Here is a 26543-nt window from a genome sequence, read left to right as displayed (position 1 = left end):
CTTAGTTCAGTTTTACACTTAAACTAATAAACAGTTCCCTTGATGAACCTCTAAAGATAGGGATGTACTAAGAAACTCTTGTCATTAGTTTTTTGGTATCTTATCATCACAAGGACTATATATATATATCGATGGAGACGCGTTAATATTTTTTTCAAACCCCTAAAGAGGCGCAAAGCGCCGCCGGGGTTTGATCTGTAAACACTTTGTCCACTTACTGTGCTTTCCCCTGAGTGATACCAGTACTGAGTGTTGTTTTAACAACAGTTTAATCTCCTGTAACATAGTTGCTGTCACATTGACCGGGTCGTCTGAGTACGCTGTCCCCGGGAGTGACTTCACACTGACGTGTGACGTACCGGAGGAGGCAAAAAGTGTCCAGTTGTACCGCCGTCCAGACGTGACTGCTGTGCAAGGTAGTATACACGTACGTGGTGGTCAATGTTACAACACCGCTACTACTCTCCTCTGTAGCCCGGATGTCTGCTCCTGTACTACCACCCAGACTGACTATGGTACAGTGTTCCAGTGGGTCATACAGCCACATACAGGAGACCATGGATCTGTGTGGTATTGTCAACGTACCAACGCAAGGCTACCTGCTACTGACAGGGTTGTACACAGTCCTGACTACACACTTAACGTGGCAGGTAAGTAAATTGTTGTTGTGTTTGCGAAACTATCGAGTCTTATTCATTACCTATTTATGTGTTCGTCCCATATTGATTGGAGCTAATCTATGTATATGCACGCGTTTATATTGAATGCATTTAAATAGTTTGGGATAAATGTAATGTAATAAAGATAATGAAAACGGGTTGATAGTCATACTGAATCACTTAGCTACACTAAATACAGTACAATGTACATGCAACTCCATATTATCTTATTTAATATCACTGCAAGAAGGTTAATTTAAAATTATATTTATAAATAACAAAACAAAAGTCTCTCTTTTCATGATTGTTACAAATAGTTCATGTATTAGCGTTAGTATCTATTTTCCCATGTTTTACAAACATTTCACGTATATCAATATTGAAAATTATTCAATCATTTCGTCCGTGCTGAGTATGTTTATTTACCATTCCCAAACTACGGGAGTTTTGTTTTGTTGAATTTGTATGTTTCTCTTCCAACTGAAAATGTTGGGATACTTGTATATAAAGAACCTTCCGCGTTGTGTGTTGCAAAGACTCAACTTTTGATTAGTACGCCAGATACTATTTGTAAACACAAGGGATCTTTATTCTAATGCAAGTTTTATAAATATAACCGAGTTATATCTGATGACAAAACTCATCCAGAAAAAAACACCCAATTTACAATCGTAACTGGACCGATCGTTTTTTAACGAATTTTGACGTCACATTCAGCATTGTCCATGAACTCATTAATTCACGTGACATGAAAAGATTTGATAACTGCTTGTTTTGTTAAACTGTCAATCTACAATTAGTCGGTATCGCAGAGGCACATATCGTACACCAATGGAAAGCTGATAACCTGGTCTCGAAGTTCATATATATAAACACATACAATGACATGTTTTCTCCCTTCTTTAAAATACACATTCATAGAATAATTAAATAAAAGTAAATAAATCAAGACACACCCGCATATATTGAGAGTACAGTTTCCTGCTTTTCATGCAAGTGAACATTCTGATACGATCTCTACTTCTAGTTTTTTCTTCTAATTCATGTATTTCTCTTGAACTTTCTGCAAACATTCGGAGCAACGGTGTCAATATATCAAAAACCTATTCACATATTTGTTTTTCTATGTATTTAACGTTGTTATTCCTCATATATAGAGCGTCGGGTACAGTCAGTAGACATAGCACTGGCAAGTTGCGCGTCACATATCGACGTTGTTATAACTTGTGCCTAATATCTAATAGCAATAATTTGGTATTCACTTTTTTTTCACTTACTAATCTTCTGTATTACATATTATAGCCATCTTTGTACCAATTGCAAACCATGCACGTAAAGGTAAAATGATGTAAGACAATTTTCCTATGTGGATTGTCATACATGCAGCAACCTCCTTCGTTTCGGATTTCGTCAGACCCTGTTGCATTGTCTTCTTATCTACACTGTATTTCATGTATGTTTCAAAAAGTTTCGCTAGGGATGTCGTTTTCACTCTTAAGATCATATTTATCAAAGGTGCAGTTAAACAGGAAAAGTTATCATTCGTAACCAGTAGGTCTACAGTACTATCAGTGCATGGCAAGTAACTATATACATAAGGGCGCGTTTGGATATAACTAAACAAATGGAGTCGAAGCAAGTGTGCCAATGGTACCAATTATCTCCAAGTGTATTGCGCTAGCGTGCGCGGAGTTCCATTATGTATTCTAACTTTTAAGAAATTTCTTAAAGTCGCTTCAACAGGTAACTAATCAGCGACCAAGTTTGATTAGAATGTGCGTCCCTCGGCGAAAACTGATATGTTGCAAGACTATGTTAAGGCATCAACATCAACATTGCAATAGAAAGCAAATATAAACAAATTGTTTAGTTTCCACGGAAATAATTTATCTAGTTTCTCTCTTACATAATATGAAATGGTTATTATAACGCTGTCTAAAATATTCGGTACTTTGCTTTTATATTCCTGGTAACATTACCTGAATCAACCATTGATCTTTGCGAGGCTGCCTCGTCTGTTAGTTTGTGTAACGGATTCCGTTATAAGGTTTTCAATGGATATTTCTAGAAAAAAAATATACTGGTTGAGTTATCCATTATCATCATCTAAGGTCTGTTAGCCATATTTTTGCTACGATTGGCGTCATTATTATTGACGAGTAAACGAAATGAAACCAAGACATCTTCAAAAGCTAAAAAACGTACAGAGATGTGGATTACAGCGAAAGATATAAGTGACTACCGTAATTCCAACGGTAATACCAACATCCGCACTATATACGTGTAAAATTTAGTAATATGATTTCATGGATACTGACTTCCACTTTCCATAGAAGTATTGTTTTTGGTGACCGTAATTGTTTTTACTTCTTTTGAAAATGACAACTCAGTGGGTTTTTTCAGCAAGTTTGTCGTCATCGGAAAACGTAACTCGGTCTACGCTTAAAGTGTTTACGTAATTAAACAACGACGTCATAAGACATTTGTAAGGCATGCTGAAATCTTGGCCTGACAGAAAATCAGTGTTTTTTATTGTGACAGAGAAAGGATTAATATCCGTATATAATGTCTTACAGACCCGGGAGGAACATCAATGAATATTTACTGATATATATATTGTTCAATCCTGGTAGTTTCGGTTTACAAAAAAAAAAAAATGTTGTTGTTTTACCAGAACATTATTTGGTACATTATATTTATAATCAGTCAAATTAGTTTTTGCACAAATATAAACCTTCACTGTGTAACGTCAACCAAGCCTCGGTTTAGAAAGAATATGAAAGACATTTCAATTTATTAAAACAAATTCACTAACACTTAATGTCATACTCCCTCCCAACTTTAAAATTTATTAAAAGATTAATTGTTATAGAAAAACATAAAACTCAACCATATTTTATATCATATTTTAATATGTATAACAGGTTGGTGTCAATGGGTAGATTTATCATTACCAATGCATATTTAATGCATACATGTACACTGATTAGTTAACAAGTTTTCGATCCTTTTTAAAGACATTTTAAAATACATTAAAATAAAATAGAATTCCCTTGTAAGCACGAAATTCTATCATTTTATTTACATTCTGTGTTGCATTTGCCTATATGTCGTAAGTTAACCAAATTCCAGTATATGAGACTGTATATTGCAATTTATAGTGATTCGGTCAGTGTAGGAACATACATGGCCACCAGATACTTTCGGTATCAATAGGCCTATTGCCAGATACATTTCTGGATTCATTAGCATTTAGCAATGTAGGTCATCGCAAAAACTAAAGCAACTTGACAAATTATGACAATATAAATTTATTGTAAGATGTGTAGGTACCACAAAATTACTGTAAGCGCCATTATAGATACGAAATTACCAAGTTTGTCAACGTCATCAAACAGGGGCTCGGTTTCGATATTTTGAGTTTTGGATAACATCAGTGAATAACCACAACACTAAAATGCAGCATTTATAAAACCCTGTACAAGTCGAGGGTATCGACAAGGTTTTAGAATGTGTATAAATAGCTGTTTAAGTGTTGTGTTTCTTCAGTGATGTTATCCATTACTTAAAATCACGAAACCGGGCCCCTGTGAACGTCGTCTGCTAGCGATGCTAATTTGACCGGCATGGAATCTGTTTCAAACGAAATGTCCTTGGAATCGTTATCACCTGCTGAAAGTACCACTTTAGTTAGCAATTCCCAAGTATATATGCTTCTGAAAATAACGTAATAGTCCAGTCGATGGAAACATAAGTGTTTCCGAGGAAGCAATCAAGTCCGTTCAGCGCCGCATCACTTCCAAATAGATGTAATATATAATGCGGTAAAAACAGCTTTAATTTTAAACAAGTAGAGGCTATGCAATTACTAATATTATTTCAACATATACACACTCATATGATATAAATATTAAAGTTAATTGTGTGTTCAAACTGTTTTATGTGCGTGTGGTTTCCAATGACACGAGGGACTATATTATTTCTTCTGGAGAATTCGGCTGTTCTGGAATTTGAACTTACTGACGTCACTGATATGATAAGTGGGAAATTCAAACGCATTTTTGTTTCAGTTACTATACAAAACAAACTATATGAATGTAAATATAAGCATTGAATTGTTACCAGATGGAGTATAAAGTATACTGCATCTGGTAACAGTTCAATGCTTAAATATATGTCTTTGTTTTAAGGATGCTGATTCTGAAATTTAAATATATGAATCTATGCATTGCTATATATGTGTTTATTTTAAATGTTCTTAAAGTTGATGGACTTGGAGAAATGCACAATACATACTAACTGATGAAAACCAGACAGTTATATTGCTAACGATAATTGTGCACTGTAGTTAACACAAGTAAAACGCTTGTAAAATCTGATGTACAGGCACTGCGTTTGTTAACGTCCGTGCACAAGCACTAGAGTTCCATATTCTTGTTAATTTCCAGTGCACTATGCTACCAAGTTAAGTTTACTCCCAACTGTACAAAGACCCCATACAAAGCATAGCCTCCATACATACAATTCGCTGGCGTTCAAGTTCGTTACGCGTACCAAATTATGATGTAGCAGCGAAATCAGCATGTACATCTATAAGAAACACGTATATATCAGCCTATTATGTGTTTACGTTCTTAAACTATTCAGTTGCAAGATACAAATATCAACATTTTAACTTAAAACATCAATATTAAATTCATTTAGAGACCCGAAATATACCACAGCACAAGGAAGGATTTTAGGGTGGTAAATGTTGTGGGGTCTGTAATAGCCCCTTTCTAATCCCTTAGCCCTCATTCTTCCATTTGAAATACACGTAAAGCAATATCGAACCTGATACACAGTAATGTTTTAGAAGTATAGTTCATATTGATACACTGGTCCCCAAAGGAAACGTATCGTTATAATATTGATATTGTTTCTTCACACTGTTCAATTTGATATCAATATGTGTTGTATCAATACATAAATTGTCTTCAGTTTTATTCAAATGTCTCCGTGAAGTAACATCAATAGTGCTTATCCAGCGTACGTAAATATGAAGTTCACGGGAGTGATATCACAATGTATTGACAGTTACACACATTTCAATTAAAAGTTACCCACTACATAAAATACACAAAATTAATATTTTAATTTTCTTTTGGAGTTTATTCCAATCGCTTAAAAGTGTTGGTTAATACGAAAAAAAGGAAGACGGAAACATTGTTTTTGTGTTCTTACCTTTATTGTCTTACGCCATCTTATGGGTTGTTAATTCCATTTGCCCAGTTCCGGTCCTGCGCTGAACCTTGGTATAGCACGCAAAATATGGCCTTAACCCAAGAGTACCGTCGACAGTATCCGATATCACACAAACGGAAGCGTATACAAGTTACAGAACTCTTTCGTGCGTTGTATACTTACAACTGATATTGTACCAGTCATATCTTATACAACAGTTTACGTTTGTTTAAAATCCACACAGCAATATACCATAAGTATTTACTGTATAATCCATGCAACCATGTTGTTGTTTCCGGTCTACTCATGGAATGTACTCACCAAGGTCTTCATATCGGCTGTTAGAATCACCTCATAAGTAAAATAATGGATTTGTAACAGCCTTGTAAAGTCCGATCATTTATGCTGTTAACTTATCAAAGCAGTAATGTATACCTAAATATCTAGTTCAGTTTTATGTGGATAGCAGGTGCAAGTGTAAAAGGACCTGCTAACCTGTCTTGGCTGTAAGTGTGACCACAATCCATCTTCTAACTCGTTATCCCTGTCGCGTTAAGTAACTGTAAAGCAACGTAGAAGGTCCGTGTTTACTAGAAACCGACTTGATCCATTTTTAGCTCTCGGGTTCAACATTTTTCTGTTTTGAACTAAATATTCAAAATTGATAGAGGTGTCAAAATATAAAAGATATACTTTTTAATAACAAATTGTATAATTTACAAATCATTGTTAAATATCTATCGACCACAACAAATATCTAACAAGTTTGCGAAAACATTAGCTATAATGGATTTACGCGACGAAGAAACCTGCCCTTTTACTATGGGCCATTGAACGCCGGTTGTTTGCTGACAGTTAAAGATATTTTTATAAATATAATATGATATTCAGACTAAATAAGTATACACTGGACATTGTAAAGTGGTTTGAATAGCGCTACTTGATTTAAGTGTTACTTGAATGTAAAGGATAATTAGAAAAAAATATTAATTTGTTCAGATTGATGTGGTCACCTGTGATAAGGAACGTGTAACTATTTTGTATAGAGAATAAATGCGTGCACCTAAATATGAAGTAGGTACTCTTTGTTAAATGGTAATAATTTAACCATCTGTAAATGTACACTTGTAGAAACGTTGAGGTTTATTTTACTAAGTTGGTTACACCGTCAAATGTGTTATTATGCACATAAAGGGTACGTGTAAGTTGGTTCTGCACAACTATGTGTGAGCATCATGATGATTAACACCAAACACGTGCGAGAGTATTTATGAAACGACAGTTATGCAAATTAAAAGAAAATATAAATATACTATTTCAACTTTATGTTATACATATTAAAAATGGAGGGTATATCCAAACATACAATAAGGAATGTTTATTTACGTTCTGTAGATGGTCCTGGTACTGTTACCCTGTTCCCATCGAACACTACCTACATCAGGACTGAGGGAGACACGTTACCGGACATCACCTGTACAGCTGACTGTAGACCTAGCTGTACCTTTGTCTGGACAAAACTTGATAACACCAACTTTACTACCTCAGCTGTGTTGTCACTGGGACAACTTGACAGATCAGAACACGGGACGTACAGGTGTACGGCTAGGAATGTTGTCAGGGAGTTAACTACAACTGTAATTGTTTCTGTGATGTGTAAGTTTTATCAGCAGTTAGCATTGTTAGGAAGCCTGTTTTAGTCAAATAAAATGTAGGAGATATGCTAGTCAAGGTAGGCTTCTGATTTTTTTAGATTATGTGATTAGCTTAAATTGATATCTGATGATTTGAAGACACACAAAAACTGCATTGTAAAGACAATTTAAAAGCTTTATTCACGTTATTTTGAAGGTTTTAACGTTGATAATGAGTACATTTTTGTGATGTGTAAGTTTGTAAGCATATCAATAATAATGTTCATTATATAACGAAAAGAAGGAAACATATTATTTAAGTACATGTATAACTTATGATTGTGTTTAGGTTATTGACGATAACTTCAATTGAACTTTAGTAAATAGAAAGTTAAAAATATATCGGTATAGGCATTCTTCTTCGTTGTCTATTTCTAGACACAAACAACTTTTTGACAACCGAGCTTCTGCAGACAAGTCTGTACTATCAACGTCTCTGATGTCTTAGGAAGTGCTCGTGAAACACTAAACCATATAATAGATAGAACGTGAGGAAGGGTATAAGATTGTACAGAAAATTTGTCGATATGACATGATGTTGCATATGTAAACATAACAGTTATTTCCAATCATCAATAGTTTCAATTCAAGAACTCCTACAACTGTTCTTATGTATCATATTTTGACAAACACTATTTTGATTTGTTATTTTATCATCCTATTACATTCAAACGCTAAGGACATTTAAGGTCATTCTTTATATGCTGTGTGTGCTGGAGGCGGTATGCTAGTGTATTGCCTCCTGGTGCATCGATCTGATACCGACTTGCGAGTGCTACATCATTGAAATAGCATACATAATACTTCCAGAACAGTTGTGATAACGAGTAAACTAGTGCTAACAACTGCCTGTTTATAGAGCAGCAATTACCAAATTTATAGATTTTAGTTTTTCCTGTGTTTTGTGAACCCTGAATGTTCCTGGGCTACAAACACCCATCAACAAGGCCAAAGGCTAGTGAGATGATAAGAAACGAAAGGGCAGTAAAAAGCAAAGAAAATATAAAGATCCAAATGATGCAATGGATCCTCAAAGAAAGTTATGCACCTTTATGGACATTTTATTGATAAACGGTTCCCCTTTTATCTATTGCACATTGCGTGATAATAGTTTGTTTGCCGTAACACAGTATCTTTCGCAGTGAAAATGTATACATGGGGATTTTTTTTGCATGTCATGCACAGGAATGACTATCAAAAATAGATAAATAAATAAAATTCCGTATTTTTTCCGCAAAATTAAAAGGGGAGAATAAAATATTAAATCAGTTTAAATAGATAAAGCACATTATGACGTTTTCACAACATTATGAAAACGATTTGATCAAGTTTCATTTCGGTTTCATCATGCCACGCTTAAGAATGTGTTGATTTATTAGGTTTTATTGTAGTTGTGGGTGTAAGTGTTTTTGCTTTAGATTGCAGAGGTTACTTTTTGCAATTGTTGATATAGTCTGTCAGATAGGGTGGGTAGAACTTAAACAGCATCATCCCCACCCTCCATCACACACACACAAAGTTAATTATCTCCGATATTTGGCAAGCTTATTAAATGTCTACACGGTTGTATTTTTTTTTTTTTTTGGTCTTATTTATGAACTTGTGATGTGTAGATGGCCAGCAGCACCTTATTACTAGGCGTACCGATGTTCAAATAGAAAAACTGCAATAATTTTGAATATGTATATATATTTCTGACACCAAACGTTATCTACCTATCCTACATAACTAAGATCTAAATATTTCATTCTAGATACATTATGTTGTGCATATGCACAATGTCTTGCCTACAACATCAATATAAATATTATGCCAAGATGAAAAAAAACTCATACCAAGAAATGTTAAACCCTTATATGGCGCCTGATAGATTAATTTGCCGGTCTGGTCCGTATATATTTTCGAAGTTCCTTTACAGTTTTCATCAAGTAATACGGTGACACATAATAATATAATTGTATTCAATTTAGAAAACGGCTGGTGAGGGTGCCTCACCTAGCCTTACCGAAAATACAAAAACATAAATTCAAATATGGCGCCCACCGACGTCGTGAACACAACTCTCCGCTGTGAAAATTGACATAACACAGCGGAAGAAAACCGCCTCTGACACCAGTTGTTGTGGGTTCACATGTTCAAGACTGTTACCTGAGTGGGGCGGTATCTTGAACTAGGTTGGCCACCGTCAGAACAACTGTCGCAGACCGTCAGCGCTGGGGAATAGGTCCTCTCAGTCCGATGGCTTGCTGTTGTCTTTCTAGGGCGGAAGTCAGGTGGCACTATCTTCCGGATCCAGTGAATATAACTACACAACAGTATCAGCAGAGTTATAGGAACTAAGTGATAATCTATACAAATTATGAACTGCGTGTTTATCTGCGTTATATAAACGTATTATTCATCTATGTAAATTCTGAACTGTTGTGTTCATATGTATAGCTGTATATCTATATATGATATGAACTGTGTGGTCGTGCAAAGGGTCATTTTATGTAGTTTGAATATTTTTTCTATAAAACATGTGGAACGTTTGAGTTCTGTTTATGCTTATAAATAGTTACGAGAATTTGGCTCATTGTTAGAGCCATTCATGGATTTGTGTCATTAGTCACACTCAAATATAGTGGCATTGTTGCCTAATAGCATTTATATTTACTTATATTCTTGTTATATTTATACATATGTTAGTAAATTTGGTTTATTTGATTGAATTGTTTGTGTGCTTAATCATGAATGCGGGCATAGCTTTTTCGAATAATCTGTCTCTTGACAAAATGTATTCGTACTAGGAGTTTTAACAGTTTAATCTCCTGTAACACAGATGCTGTAACACTTAACGGGTCGTCTGAGTACGCTGTCCCCGATAATAGGTTTACATTGACATGTGACGTACCAGGGGAGGGAAGCGTTGTCCAGTTGTACCGCCGCCCTGACGTGACTGCTGTACAAGGTAGTATAGAAGTACGTGATGGTCAGTGTTACAACGACATTCCTACTACTCCTGTCCTCTGTAGCCCGGATGTCTGCTCCTGTACTACCACCTCGACTAACTACGGTACAGTGTTCCAGTGGGTCATACAGCCACAGACAGGGGACCATGGATCTGTGTGGTCCTGTCGTCGTTTGAACCGAAGTCTACCTAAACCTTACAGGATTGTAAACAGTCCTGACTATACACTGAACGTGGCATGTAAGTAAATTGTTGTTATGGTTACGAAACTATCGAGTCTTATTTATTCACCTTTTCTTTGTTCGTCCAATATTGATTGGAGCTAATGCATTTAAATACATACGTTTATATTTTAGTAAAATATTTTGGGATAAACGTAATGTAATAAAGAAATAAAACCCGGGTCGATTGTTAAATTGAATAGCGTGTACTTGTACATGTAATTACATATGGTTGCGAAGGTTAATTTAAAATTCCATTCATAAATAACAAAACAAAAGTCCCGTTTATCACAAATAGTTCATGTATTTCAATATGAAAAACATGTCAATGCTTTCGTCTGTGCTGGGTAGGTTTATTTACTTTTTCAAAACTACGTGAGTTTTGTTTTGTTTGTGTTTCCCTTGGTGAGCTAGTATGTGTCTCTGCCAAATGACAATGTTGGGGTACTTGTATATAAAAAAAAAATCCGTATTGTGTTTTGTTTCAAAACTCAACTAGTGATAGCACACCAGGTACCTTTAGTAATAATGAGGCATGATCGGAATATTCCATCTGATGACAAAACCCGTCCAGAGAGAAAAAGCCAACCAAATGTAAATGTCCGTAATCTTTAGACTGCCACAAGGCCGATCGGCTGTTTAAAGATTTTTAACGTCACGTTTGGCATTGTCCATGAAGTTCACGTGACATGAGACGATGTGGAAACTACTTGTTATGTTAAACTTTCAATCTCAAACTAGATCGGTATCGCAGAGGCACATATCGAATACCAATGGAAAGCTGAGAAACTGATATCTAAGCCCGTATATATGTTTATTTATTATCTACTATATTTATATATATATATAGTAGATAATAAATAAACAAGTCCTTGCGAAGGAAAATATAGAATAAAAACATAATTTGTCAGATCTTCCGCTAGGCCTTTCTGCCTTCTAGGGCTTCTTCAAGCGAATGTGTATTATCACCGTTGGTTACATGACGTCATCATTATTTGCATAGTCAACACTTTTAGTTTGTATCTATATTTATATACAAGGACATGCTTTCCGTTCTTTGAAATACCCCATCCATAGAATAATGAAATAAAGAGAGTAAATAAATCACGACACATCAGTATAATTATATTGTGAGTACAGTTTCCTGCTTTTCATGCAATTGCAAATTCTGATATGCTCTCTACTTCTAGTTTGTAATTCTAAGTCATGGATTTCTCTTGGACTTTCGGCGACAATTCGGAGCAGCAACGGTTTCAATTCTGTATTTCGATTTGTTATTCCTCAGCGATAGAGTGTCGGGAATAATCAGTGAACATGGCACGGACAAGGTGCACGCCACGTCTCGTCGCCGTTATAACTTGTACCTTATATCTAATACAAGTTATTTAGTTTTAACTGTTTCCTCACTCACTAAACATATGTACCATATACAGTAGCCGCCTTTGCAACAATCGCGAACATTCCACTATATAATAAAACTTATTTAAAGATTCTTTATTAGACAAACATAAAACTAAACCATAGTGTATATCATATTTTTATTTGTAAAACAGAATAGTGTTTATCGGTAGATTTAACATCACCAATGCATGTTTAATATATGCACCGATAAGTTAAAAAAGCTCCCAATCCTTTTTTAAATATAGTAGCACATGTATACAAGAAAAGAAAATAAAGTTTCAATTAAGCACGAAATTATATCATTATATATGTCTATGTTTCAAAGATGCTGCTTCTAAAATGTAAATATAAGAATCTATACTATATAATATATATATATATTTATTTTATATTTTCTGAAAGTTGAGAGACAGGGAGAAATTCGCAATATATACCAACTAATGAAAACAAGGCTAAAGAGAGGTGTGCAGTGTAGTTAACACCAGTATAAAGCTTGTAAAATATGATGTACAGGCACTCCGCTTGTTAGCTCGCCGGGTCCGAAAGACCAAGGTGAGCGTATGCCATACCGTGGCGTCCGTCGTCTGTCGTCCGTACGTCAACATTTTTTCCACGACTCCTTCTTCTTAACCACTGATTGGAATTTAACTGAATTTGACTGGAAGTATCCTTAGGTGCTCGGGATTTCAAAATGTACAAATGATAGGTCTGACCCCCCAGGGCGCTGAGGGGCGGGGTCCACAGGGGGCAATTTGGCTATATTACTTTAAGCGACTTCTCCTCTGGAACAAACAGATGGATATCAACCATATTTGATTGGAAGCATCCCGAGGTAGTAGCGATTCAAAATTGTACAAATGGTTGGCTTGACTCTACAGGGAGCTGAAGGGCAACGACAAAAGGGGGCAATTTGGCTATACTGTTTTAAGCGACTACTTCTCTGGAACTAAGAGATGGATATCAGCCATATTTGACTTGAAGCATTCGTAGGTAGTGGAGATTCAAAATTTTACAAATGGTGGGGCTGACACCCCAGGGGGCTGAGGGGCGGGGCCAAAAGTGGGCATTTTGGCTATATTGCTTTAAGCAACTTCTTCTCTTGAACTGAGAGTTGAATATCAACCATATTTCACTTGAAGCATCCGTAGGTAGTGGAAATTCAAAATTGTACAAATGTTTGGGCTAACCCCTTAAGCATTACATTTTTTGAAACTTTGATCAATAGGAACGTAGCGTGACGTATGGTATCGACCACATATTACACTGTAAAAGGATGATAGATATTAAATGGGGATTAAACACTGAAAATATATTACATTGTAATGAGAAATAAATCAACTTGGAAAGAAGGAATAATGGACAAATTTCTGAAATAGGACGTGAGCGACTTTTAGGTATACTATAGATATGCAGTTGCTATGATGCGATGCACTTACCTCGTCACTAACATCGTGCAAAACCACTTGTTAACATGTACATAATATGTATATATGCTAGCGGAAAAAAGAAACTGGGCATGCCTAAAATGTGTAAAATGTAAAAAAATAAATGTGTATGACGTAAAACAAAAAGATTTACAGGGATAATGTGTTTGTTATTTATTAACAGTTGCATTTCATTTTCCACGTTATGGAATTAATAAGTTCCGCTCAGGAGTACGTAAACACAGCAGGGGTCAATACTGAGTTCACAAAGTTGATAACTCATATGTCCACCGTTTGCTTGAATGCTAACCTGACAACGTCGACGCATGAAGCCTATCAGACGGTTCAAGAATGCTTGTGGGAGGGCATTCTAGATCTGTACCAACGCTGCAGCCAAATAAGCCAACGTCACCGGTTGATAAAGTAATGCCAGTAATCTGCGCTTCATTTCATCCCAGACGTGTTCAATGGGCGACAGATCGGGGGATACAGCAGGCCAGGGCAACACGTCAACGTTCTGCTGGACCAGAAAGTCCATAGCGATACGAGCTGTGTGTGGCCTGGCGTTGTGCACATCATACACATAGCGTAATGTGACGTTGCTGCGCTCGCACGAATGGAACGACGTGGGTCTAGAGTATCTCGTCACGGTAACGTAGCGCGTTCAAATCACCGTTAACAACTACCAGAGTCGTTCTTCCGTTGGTTGTGATGCCGCCCCAAATCATAACCATGCCTCCGCCGAAAGAACGTCGTTGTATCACACACGCGTCACGGAAACGTTCTCCAACGCGACGATACACTCTGGAATGGCCGTCACTACTATTCAGGTGGACTCGCGTCTCGTCCGTAAACAAAATGCCTGCCCAATCCCGTCGAGTAAATCGCAGATGCCTTCTGCACCAGTCCAGACGTGCTACACGATGACGTGGCAGAAGAACTTGGCAGATTGCAGGACGTCGCGGATGGATAGCTCGTTCACGCAATCGGTTCCTTACAGTTCTCGGGCTTATTAGTAGCAACCCAGAGATTGTCCGTGCAGTCAAATTTGCCGTTTGGAAGCGATTTCTCAAATGAACAAGTCGAATATGGTTGTCCTGTTGACGTTACTTCACACGTTGACGTCCCGCACGAGGTCGATCGCCGACATGGCCAAACTGTTGATGTCGTCTGCACAAATCCCGGATTGTCTTTCGATGGACATAAAAACGTGTAGAGACAACGACTTCGCCCATACCAGCTTGAAGCATACCAATAATCCAGAGGCGGTCATTGAGCCTCGGCATAGCATTAATCCGCATGCACAGTTTCTTTTTTCTGCTAGTATATATTGTATATATGTTTGAAACAAAGTTAATATTTAATTTGAATATTTGCTTTTTGTTTGTTTTAATATCTTAGTGTGCCTAAACTTATCTAAATGAAAATAAATGATCGTTTGCATATCAACTTGACTACCAAACTGACTTGCCACTTACCAACCTGACTTTTCTGAGACCCTGTCTAATCCAACCAAAACATTAACTCCATCATAGTGTCCGAATAGACAGGTTTTACTGTAATAGGAAACAAAAAAAGTTGTCTCGAAAAAAGTCTTGGCGATGCTGCTGGTCATTGATATCTAGTCAGTATGTTCGCCCTTCAGGCAAGGCACTTTGTACTTGTAAGCGATGAAGTTCGCCAACAGAATATTTATGCAATACATGGTTGCGCTCGCAATTACGGTATATATTTCAGTAATTCTATTTGAAAAGAAAAATGAAAAAAAACACATTGATATACAAAATAGCTACTTTCCGCTTCTTCATCAATAGAGACAATATGTATTTGGTTACTCATCATAACCTTCCGATTTTCACTTCTTAATTAATTTGTGTAAGTTATTTTCAATGAGAATAAACAACAACACTAATTAGATCTGTGGATGTACATCGCTTTGTTTAATTATCCGTTTGAATGATATTAAACCTGTAATTCCGTCTTTGCGTATTGCAGAGTTATCTTCTCGCGGGAACAGGTGTTGATTGTTACGTCATTGGTTTGTGTGAGAAAATTACGTCGTTTTCTCAAAAAATGATGACGTTGCTCTCACAAACAAGTGACGTAACAAGCAATACCTGCTCCCAAGAGAAGATAACTCTGCAATACGCAAAGACGGAACAGCACAACGAACAATATAGGACTCAAACATATTGCATAAATATAATAAAATGTTATGATACTATATAAATGCAAAATAATTTTGACGTCTCCTTGATCTGCATTTTAGGTAAGCCACGTCCATACCTGGTACCGGACGACCATCATACAGTTGACATACCATTGTCAAAAACCCTCACTATTCCCGCTGTGTTTATCTCCAACCCGGAACCACTGTTCACATGGACATTCCAACTCAACCAACTGACAGCTGCCAAAGAACTTGTAAACGGGACGGACAACTTTGCTATACAAAACAACTTCGAAAAGGCGAATGTATCTGCTTTATCGGTGGGGATACGTACAAATATACAAGAAGAATGGTTTGGATTGTATCATGTCACAGCAACAAACAGCCAGGGAAGTGCAATAGTCAGCTTTACAGTTCGTGCGCAACGTGAGTATTGGCCATACTTGTTAAAATATCAGCAGCAATATTAGTAACATGGTCGCTTTCATAATAGCATTGACAATACAACCACATCTTTATACTGTGTTATGTCTTTGAATTCTTTTTATTTAATGTTAATCATAAAAAATAGGTATTTTCTGTAACTTCACAATTGTGTCTGAATGCACTAAATATATTGTTAGATATGATTATCAAGCATTGAACTGTGTTTGTATGGTATGTATGATATATTTAAATGACACAGCTTTGCAAGCAAACAACATAATGTGCGCTAGCAAAGCTGTGTCATTCAAATGTATCATACATACCATACAAAAACAGTTCAATACTTATTTTTACATTTTCTCTGCCTCTTATGTTCATTTTTAACTTATAATTTATATTTAAAATTAAAATGCCCGCCTTATCGACAGTACACACAATGTCGTTCAATAGTTTGAACAGCGTATTGTCGCGTGCTGATTGGCAAACAAAGTAGTACTTTGAAATTTTAACAAACACTTCAACTTTATTCATCAATTCAGTATCAATTCAATTGTATGATATGTCTATAGGGTGATCTAAGTTTATCAATATAAATCTGAGCTGAAAGTTAGATTTTAAATTGTTCTGATTTTTCCCCAGAACAAATTTGGCGCATGGATAAATACAGTGAACACCGTGAATCCAACCTTGACCTCCACGAGGGGGTTATTTTTGGAAGTTAAATTAACAGAGAGTGTAGTTCGAATTTGTGAAAAATCCAGACGTGAATTTATTTGTTGATTGTATGGGAATCTAACTACAGTCGGTAGTTTCTACAACAGCCTCGTTATGTGACATGTCGTCAAAAACTGTGGAAACCGTGGATGCGAGACGCGTGATACTGATAGCGTCTGAAGTGAGGTATCTTGCGACGGAGCACAGGGGTTCGTTACAAATGTTTGAAATGTTCAGTTATGTGTGCTGTGACTCATATCAGTAGGTCTGTAACATATGTGGCAGTAGGTCTATAAAATATGTGTATTTCAGACATTTGCAACGAACCCTGTTGATCAGTGCAGTGTATCAGACGATATTTCTGATGAATTGCATGAGTGTTAAAACTGTTTCCATTGCCGGCATTGGTGATTTCAACCGATGTGCTTTTTGTACGATATTGCAGACCTTGGTCTTGTTTTTGTTGTAATACAAGTTTTTTTTTGATATTTTCTTTTTCTTTTGAACGTAAATTTACAATTACATTGTCAAGTCTCGCAATGCCCAGCGATATTTCAACAGCCGTCATGTTTATTTGCATTGGATATTGTAGTTCCTTTCAGTGTTGTATTAATATGCTTATAATTGTGTCTCGTGATGCATGGTAATCAAAGTCCTATCAACGACACAGCTTTCAAAGAGGCTATATACTGACACTGCCATGCAGATGTAAATATTATAGTTTTGAAATGAATTCCAGTTCGATGCACTACATATGCACCTGTGTATGACACCTCAGTGCGTAGGATTCCTACAAGCAAACATACCTGCCTTAGCGTATATCTGGGAATATTTGGTAACCCGGGATTCCTACTCACAGAGATATTAAAATGTCAGGTGTCAAAAAGCAATAGTCTAACAAGAACGTAGTTAAACTTACAATATCCAGGTTTGTTAAGATAACTGTCATATAACCGATGTACCCTATGTATCAAATACTGATGAATATAAGCAAAACTAAATTCAAAGACACCTAGTAAATAGTGTCTATCTGTTCTGGCACGTGGTAACCTGGGAGTCACAATGCTTGACAGTTTTACAGTCATTGTATCATGCATTGGCTAATTCGGATAAACACATAATAAAGTGATCAGTAATCAAATACTTCCTAATTTTACACGAGTGTTCCGGATTTGTTCAGTCTGTAATATTGATCATTTGTACCTACACGAGTGCAAAATGGAGCAAACGATCGTTAACTTGTTCCATTCTGAGCACGATTTCTGCATCGTGTGCGCACGGTATTGTTGGTACGATGTCAAAGGCTCACACGAACCTATTTAGTCTAAAATATATCTAAATGCTGAAGCCGAATTTCCTAAATAATCGTCCATAACGTGTATACATCTGATTAATGTATTGTAACATACGATGGTTTAAACATACTCATTTGTATTAAAACCATAGGAAATCCGAGTCCCACTAAGATGTTGTCAGTTGACTGTGGAAAGCAAATATCTGCCAAAGTATCGTGGAAGGACGGTGGGAACTCCCAGTTTTACCGTGTTTTATTCAGCATGGATGCCTTTGAACATTCAGAAGAAGTTTATCCCTTGACAATTGCATTTGAAGAAGGAAGGAACATTTATAATTTGAATGTAGACAATTTAGTGGGAGGACGACTATATACATTTAAGATTGCAGCATACAACACCTACGGAAATACAACATCACTTGATACTGTTGGATGTACAGTTCAGGAAGGTGAGTTACTAACAATCACCTTTTGTTAATGTGTTACAGGCTACTATATAAGCGATGTGAATAGTTTATGTTTTTACATAGTTATAACTATTATATTCTATTTTAAGCGTTTGAAGCATTTGAACCCTATGCCAAGATTTTCCATTAGACTTGTGGCATTCAAGTTACAACAAGATTGCTCTCCTCCTGATCGAACCTTTCTCTCCCGTTCTGTCCTTTGATAATAATGACTCTGAATTTATTGAAAAGCTTACCACGACTGGCAAAAGAAATCTTGCATGTCCAACATTTTTTAAATATCTCATGGGTTGTTTTTAAACAACAGGAGTTTATATGGATAGAGGTCGATTTCTTATGGACAAACTGACAAATAATATTTTGAGAGATACAGTTTGTAATATAGGCACATTCTATGGTTTAATACGCAATCTTATATAGCATGTTCTCATATGATATGCTGGTCGATGATTTTTAATTATACCCATCACGCTTTTCTTTTCTTTGCCATTAATCCAGGTCTTACTTTACAATTACTTTGCTTTGACCTAGATTTACTAGGCAGGTATCGTCGATGAAGCAGAAGACGCTTACCTTACCGGAACATAGAGTCTTATTCTTCCTTACTTTTTATTTTTTTCTTTATCATACAAATATTTCTACTTTTCATATTTTGCCCTTCAATTATTACTGTTGAGTTTGAACGACTTACATGTATGTCAAGTTTAAGTTGACTGTTTGCTGACAACAGTCTATTTAAAGAATCAGATAATTTATAACTATATATTGATTGGTTTATAAAAAAAAGTACAGATACTACTATTTGTTTGATAAAGAATGCTCCTGCAGTACCGACAACATGTATGTAACAGCAGTTGCCCTGATTTGTACCAGTGTTCTAACGCTGCTGTTAACAGTTGGACTTGGAATATTCATTAGTCGTACGTATAAATTACTTAAATCTTGAAAAAAAAAAAAAACAGAAGAGGAAGAAAAATAGAGGAAATCGCAAAAATTATATGTAAGGTTTATTTATATTTATATTGATCAATGATTTTCACTTGTTCTGTCGGTTTCTCTATGTCACGGATTAAACGTACTCAAGACAACTGCATTACTTCAATTTACGTTCGTTATATGTAAAGGTAAAACAAGTATACACTACTTTTAGCATATACCTATGTTATTTTACAGGAAATGGTAGACTGCCTTTTATGTAAGTAATTTAATGCTGACATCAAATCGACAGATATCGTGTTTTGGTGTTAATTAGTTATTTCGTCTTTTCGTTAATATCTTGTTTATATTATTGACAATACAATGCTGTTTAAAATCAGTTTATTTTAAAAACGTGCGTAAGTAAAATCATCTTTCTATGTTAGAGTTGTTTTTTTTCCAAAATGTTATATATTGTGAAGTAATAGTTATGAATTAAACAAATATATTGTAATTTTGTGTATTGTTTTCTAGCAAAGGTCAGCATCTGAAACAAAGTGAATTTCAGAACGTGCAACTTTCAGAACGAGGTAATTTCAGTAAAAAACGCTTGATACTCTTGTACACGCAGTTTTAGTGATAATGACCAACATCAATAAGCTCTTTTCTATATACAATTATTAATGATGTGTTAATTTCCCCTAACGGTTAGGTTGTATACAATGCAATACAAAATAGTTCAAGCAATACCCAAGTCTATATAGCATTCGTTCAATTTTACAAAAGTGAAAAAGGAATATTGATTAAATTATACATTTCTTTTTTCAGCTGTGACACCCAATGAAGAGGAGGACGAACGGTAATCTTGTTTGGACATCCAACACTTACTCAAAACAACATTTTATTTTATTTTATTAAAAGTTCAATTAACAGCTCACTGAAAACCCATACTGAATGCACCCAGCATAGCATTCCGCTCAGTCATATTATCATGATGACGGGTGAACTAGTCAATGCCATTTCCTCAAATGCTGAACGTTAAGCAGGAATGCCAGCTACCATTTTTTAAAGGAATATGGTGTGTCCTGGCCTGAGGACAGAACACATTGCCTTCCCCACCTGGGAAACGTTAAACATGAAAGCCAAAAGGGAGGTTTAGCCTAGCAAGGCATTAGGAAATAAAAAAGTAGTAAGAATAAGAAAAAAGATAGGGATCCGAACTAGTTCATTTAGTGCAGCAGATATGTTTGATCGCTTTTGTGTCCCTTAGTATAGGGCACAAAAGCAAATCCCAAATTATGCAGTAGGTTTCCATATTAATGGCCTCTTACGATGCATGCAACAGATAACAGCAAGTCAATTGTTTTCTCGATCCCCGACCCGCAGGGGTGTAGCGTTATGTTTGTTAACTGTTAAATAGCAATATGACTTTTAACTGTTGTATAGCAATGCTTGAAAACAAGTAGTTACATCGTTTTATTGGTCTTATCTTATATCTTCACAGATCCCCATATGAACAACTCGATACGAATGAAATTGCCAAGGCATCTGTGTACTCCGAAATAGAAAGTCATCTTCCAGGTAAAACACACGCAATCCTTGTATTATAATGATACACTTCTATAAACTGGCCCCAAAAAGAAACGGTAGCTATATGTTTTGATATTGTTTCTTTAATGTACTGGAAATGCTACAAATTCACACTGTAAAAATCAATATATGTTGTGTCAGATAAAAAAAACACTTCAGTTCATTCAAATGTTCCCATGAAACGATAAAATTAGCGTTTATTCAGCGCACATACAATCAAGTTGAGTTTAGTTCAAGCAGATTGTATTGCATATTACAACAAAAGGATAAGGTGCAAGTTATCACAACTTATTTAAGCCTTTTCCCGATTGAATTACAAAACAATGCATGATTACGCAATAGTCCAGCTGTAAATTTAATTGACAAATTTTATAAAATGAGAAGTAGGAGAGAGATACTTTTTGTCCTGTCGCTTCGGTGAATGTTTTTTTTAAGAAAACATTTTCATTCGAGAATGTATAATTGAACCGCTTGACATATTTGTATGTTTGAGTGAAAGTTAACATTTTTCTCACCAAAACGTAAGTGATTAGCAGATATATCTGCTGGTGGATCTGCTCTATAGACTGGTCATGTTAGGGTGAACATCACCACACATAATTAGTTTAAGTACCAATACTACTGCAATATTGTTTTGACGAAGTATAGCTTGAAGAAAAGTAAGACATGTCGTATAGACATACACGTATACGATTCCGATTTTTCATATTTAGACTCAAAAGCTATGGTTGTGCGTCTTATTTTATTGTAAAAAATACCAATGTTGCACCTCCATGAAGTTACACAATAACCCATCACGGCGGCTAAGAGTGTAAGTATCTTACTGCATGGAGGTGGTCAAGACCATATAGAGTACAGCTACACATCTCCCGAAGGACAGGACAGTTGCACATTCATGTAGTACTGAGTAGAAGAAGAAGAGTTAGAAATACATGTAACTTTTAGCTACAAAATGTTACACGCGTGTACAAATTCAAAAGAGTAGCGTAAGAAGAAACATATTGTGATGTTTCAACAAAAAGTAGATCGGTGTCGGAATCATATTCGTATATAAACATCCAATGTTTTTTTAACATATAAAAAAATGAAATGCGTAAAAAGACAGGTTATTGACCCAATTCAATGGGAAAACAATAAATCTAACAGAATTCTAATTTATGTTTAAATCTTATCACAAAATAATCACATAAAATCAAGATTACATAATCAATATTGCGTGGGTGTTGACCACAACCTGAAAACTACGTCGCACGGAGGCAATGAGTCGGTTCCAAGACCTCATCGGGATCTTCTGCCACTGTTCCTGTAGGACTGTCCTCCAATTGTGGCCTCGTTTTAGGCTGCAGACGTTCATTTCTCACTCCTCAGTCCGACTGATCGCTGCTCAGTGGGATTGAAATCTGGAAAAAGCGATGACCACTAACACGCATTGACATTATGTTGACGAACAAATCCCGTGTTGACAAGGAAAGTCCGTGTTGACACGTACGACACCAGCACATTCGTTATCTTACTGAAACGCCATTTGTTATCATTAAACTCAGATGTAATGATAATGCCTTTTTTAACTATGTAAACAAAAATTAAATTAATATCTTGTTGGTCCTAATAGAGGTCCCAGGTGGTTTTAATGTTCTTTCATCTGTACATAAAAAGAGTGCGTTCGGTTTTGAATACATGGAATAAAACTTATAAAAAACTGTGTTATTTACATACAAATGAATGTTTCCGGGGGATAATGTAACTGTAAGGTTGCTTGTTTTGTAGGTCGCCGGCGAGATCCAGTCAATGACAAGTGAGTTTGTATCATCACATATTTTTAATTACCATGACTTGTAAACACTTTTAATATAATTTGGTCACATCATTCAGTATCTTCCACCGTTTTGTGCTAGCAGATTTAGGATGGTGCATAGTTTATAAGATATTTTAATTTTGTTTTAGCAGAGAATACGAGTCATTGGAGGGTCGGTCTAACCCAAACGTCTATGAAGATCTCCATGGCACAACATCTGGTAAGTATCTATATCGTCTGTCAGATAAGCGATATATGAAAAAGAACCCAAATATTGCACAACGTTTAACACAGCTTTGCAATATTAATTAACATACAAAGACCTTCGATGGTTCTAAAATATTCTATTTTCAGATTAACTTATTTTATTTGTTTTTATACACGAATCAGGTAATTGTATACTTAGAATGTTTGTTTGTGTCCGTTATTTCTAATGTGCTTTTTTATTTGATGGTTTCCTTATTTATAATTTTAATGCATTCATTTATATAAAATGCATGTATTTTGGGTACATTTTTTTAATTTAAGATCCTAAGGAACAGGTGTTACACGCTAATCGCGTTCAGATCAAATTACAAGAAGCTAACATTAACAATAATAATTGTGCATCCTTATTTTTAGGTGAGAAAGAAATATACATCAACACCGCAATTGCTGATGGGGGTTCTGGTTCCGGAAATTAATCCATCTGGTTCACAAGAAATCGTAAAAATGAACAACTCGAGGAAGCATCAATTATTACGTCAGCTTTTCAAAATAATTATATTGGAATTAGCTTATCAAACGTAGAGCGGAACCGTGATGGATAATAATCAATATAATTATTAGTCACCGAGCTTTGTGGTTGTTGACAAATACCATGTCAGCAGCCCTCACCTCTGCGATTGTGACAGCCGCGGTTATAATTATTGAGCATGCGACTGGTATCATTTTATGGGTATACATCCGTTACAGTATGGCATAAATATTGCGTTTTCTAACGTACTGGGCGATTCACGAGCTAAATCCGAAAACACAGGGAGATATATACACGTGTGATTGACTTAAAGACAGCGTGTGTTACCTGGTAGGTGCATATTGTGTTCCGCTCCAAACTGTTAATGGTACAAAAAGTTGTTTGTGTTTTCAGCATCATAGATTGAGAGGTAAATCGTCGAGGGAGATGTTAACCTATCATGTCTTGATATGTATATCTACAATAACAATAAACACTGCTAGGATTGTCGCCCATTTATGGATTCATCAGTCGCCTGATGACAGCCAGTCAATCAGGCGAAAACGCTAGCAAATATGATTATAGTTTATTTATTGTCATTGCCCAGATGCTGTTGGCTAAATAATTGTATAGATTGAATGTGTTGCTAATTGATTGAAATTCTATTGAAATAGTATTGTTGTACCAGTTTTGACATTAGGTAATGACATTTTATTATTTTTTATATTTCCAGACAAATGTTTGTGTCAAAAGACCAACGTAAGACTGTTCATGAAATAACCGTGGTTTTATATATCGTAGTGCTACCCTTCAAGTATCTATAAATCAAATAAATCATGCATGGATATACTTCAACTGGCTAGTAGCTACGTCATATTTATGTGATGCTTAATGACCCATTATGCTTTTTAATGATTTAACTGATTTTGAATCATGTGAATTTGAATGTCATTTAATGTCGTTCAGTTTAACAAACTCCGCACCCATTTACGCCACCATAGTACTGTACTTACCAGATTGCATTAACGTAGGACATATGGTTATTCAGGAGAAGAGGTTCGAAAAAATAACATATTTAGGCTAAATTAATTTGAATAAACTTGGTAATCCTTCATCCGAGCATGCTTATAGATAAATATCATCACTGTAGGCTTGGGTATTCAGAGTACGTTCGTTGAGGCGCATTTAAGTCTCAATATCGTTATTGTAATCTGAATCATTGCCATTGAGTTTACAAAAGTGGCCCAAGCGCACACTTGTTAATACCGAACCGTAGTCCAATAAATCGGAAACTATTCAAGTACTTCTCTGTCAGAAGATAAGTGAATAACAATATCGTACTTAAGTACATACTTACAGCTGCCAACAATAATACACATCGGGGTAATAATGTAATGATCTATTTTCCATGTGTACAGCTCGTATTTAACAAGCTGAAGAAACCATACACAGTTGCCAGGTACGCTTTTTCTTTTTCTACTTCATATCGTCACTTTTTGCTTTTAAAACATAACTCTCTTCAAACGACAGGACGAGGGAATGTAACCAAATTCGAAGTAAATGGTCAATTGGGCCCAAAAGTAGAGAAAGCGGGAATTGATTTGTCAAAAATGCTGTTCGAATGATGACTCGCAGATAAACAAACAACAGACACCTGTAGACAAATGCATCCATGTTACCCATATACTCCCATCCTCTGCATGGTACTGCATATGTACAAACACGAACCTGCCGACATTGATCCTGACAGCATTTACAATAATTGCAGGGGAGGGGGGGGGGGGGGTAGAATAAGGGATATGTATCTGAACATTTGGTATAGGATTGTTATACTGTCAGAGTGAAAATAGATATGATACGAGATAGCTGAGGCTAGATATGTCAGGTGGACACCTATACCTGCACATATCCGTATTGGAAAAACTAATAGTAAGTATATCCTAGTCATTACAAAAAGATATAAGAAAAGTTTCAAGGTGAAGAAATATTATGTCATTTTAAAAATCAAAACAATGGGAAGCTTGTATTATTAATCATGATGGGGAAATATTTCCGTTTGTGATTGTGGTGTCTCCTTTTTTGCAGCTTTTGTCTTTATAGTGTGCTGGTTATGATTAAGACCTGATATATGTTCTCCATTTGATTCTGTGTGACATTTAAATGATCTTTAGAAATCAAAACAAAGTTTGTGTTAACCTACTACTGTTTGTTATAGTAAAATATATTGTTAGTAGGATTGTGATTTTAATGTTAAACAAATGGTCAAAATAAATTATCTGTTTTTATGGAGAGTTTGGTCATCCTTCAACACTAGGGCATAGGGATTTGGTGTAAATGCATAATATGTCACACAGTAGTAGTTGCTCAGCATCCATCAGCACGTGCAAATTGGTGAGCATGTCCTTGTCGTTTATAATATATCGAAAACATTGTTAATGTATATTGGCTATGCTTATCATATATACCCTTTAAATGATGTCAGAAAACAGATATAGCCAGTAAATAAAATGAAGGATTATATATCAGTCTCAATAAGGTATTATGATCGCAACATCAAATACTCATTGTGAAGTCAGCGAACGGTGCACATAGTCTTTGAAATGTAGTTGAAATATGGAGTAAAACTGGATGTGGTAATTCTCTTGGATCTAAAAAAAGTAGAGCACACGTTTAGTGACCAAAATTACAAGATATAGCCCGATTTTACATTATCACTTCAAAGCAAGTCTTTTGAAAAGTAATGCATACATGTCTGGATATCCCTAACTCAATAATCTGACTGAAGTATAAAACTAAATATCAAATCTTAGTTGTAAAACCTGCCTACTCATATTTCATATATTACTACACAAACGCAATAGACAAACACAGCGGGATGATAAACC

General features: G+C 35.7%; 1 protein-coding gene across 1 annotated transcript in view; it reads left to right on the top strand.

Moving 5' to 3' along the window:
* Window positions 1–26475, top strand: part of LOC110458766 — a 38800-nt gene extending 12325 nt beyond the window's left edge. The window contains exons 2-14 of the mRNA XM_021510668.1: window positions 288–650; window positions 7278–7538; window positions 10398–10766; window positions 15842–16168; window positions 18329–18625; window positions 19459–19563; window positions 19817–19838; window positions 20093–20148; window positions 20387–20417; window positions 21063–21139; window positions 22916–22943; window positions 23093–23163; window positions 23565–26475. Coding sequence (XP_021366343.1) covers window positions 288–650; window positions 7278–7538; window positions 10398–10766; window positions 15842–16168; window positions 18329–18625; window positions 19459–19563; window positions 19817–19838; window positions 20093–20148; window positions 20387–20417; window positions 21063–21139; window positions 22916–22943; window positions 23093–23163; window positions 23565–23626 — 2069 coding nt within the window. The 3' untranslated portion in view covers window positions 23627–26475. The remainder of the gene's footprint in view (window positions 1–287; window positions 651–7277; window positions 7539–10397; window positions 10767–15841; window positions 16169–18328; window positions 18626–19458; window positions 19564–19816; window positions 19839–20092; window positions 20149–20386; window positions 20418–21062; window positions 21140–22915; window positions 22944–23092; window positions 23164–23564) is intronic.
* Window positions 26476–26543: the final 68 nt, after the last annotated feature.

The sequence above is a fragment of the Mizuhopecten yessoensis genome, unplaced genomic scaffold (assembly GCF_002113885.1).
Source record: "Mizuhopecten yessoensis strain PY_sf001 unplaced genomic scaffold, ASM211388v2 scaffold9757, whole genome shotgun sequence".
Classification (NCBI taxonomy): Eukaryota; Metazoa; Mollusca; class Bivalvia; order Pectinida; family Pectinidae; genus Mizuhopecten; species Mizuhopecten yessoensis.
Note: the sequence above shows the minus strand (reverse complement) of the source record. Positions and strands in the feature narration are given on the sequence as shown.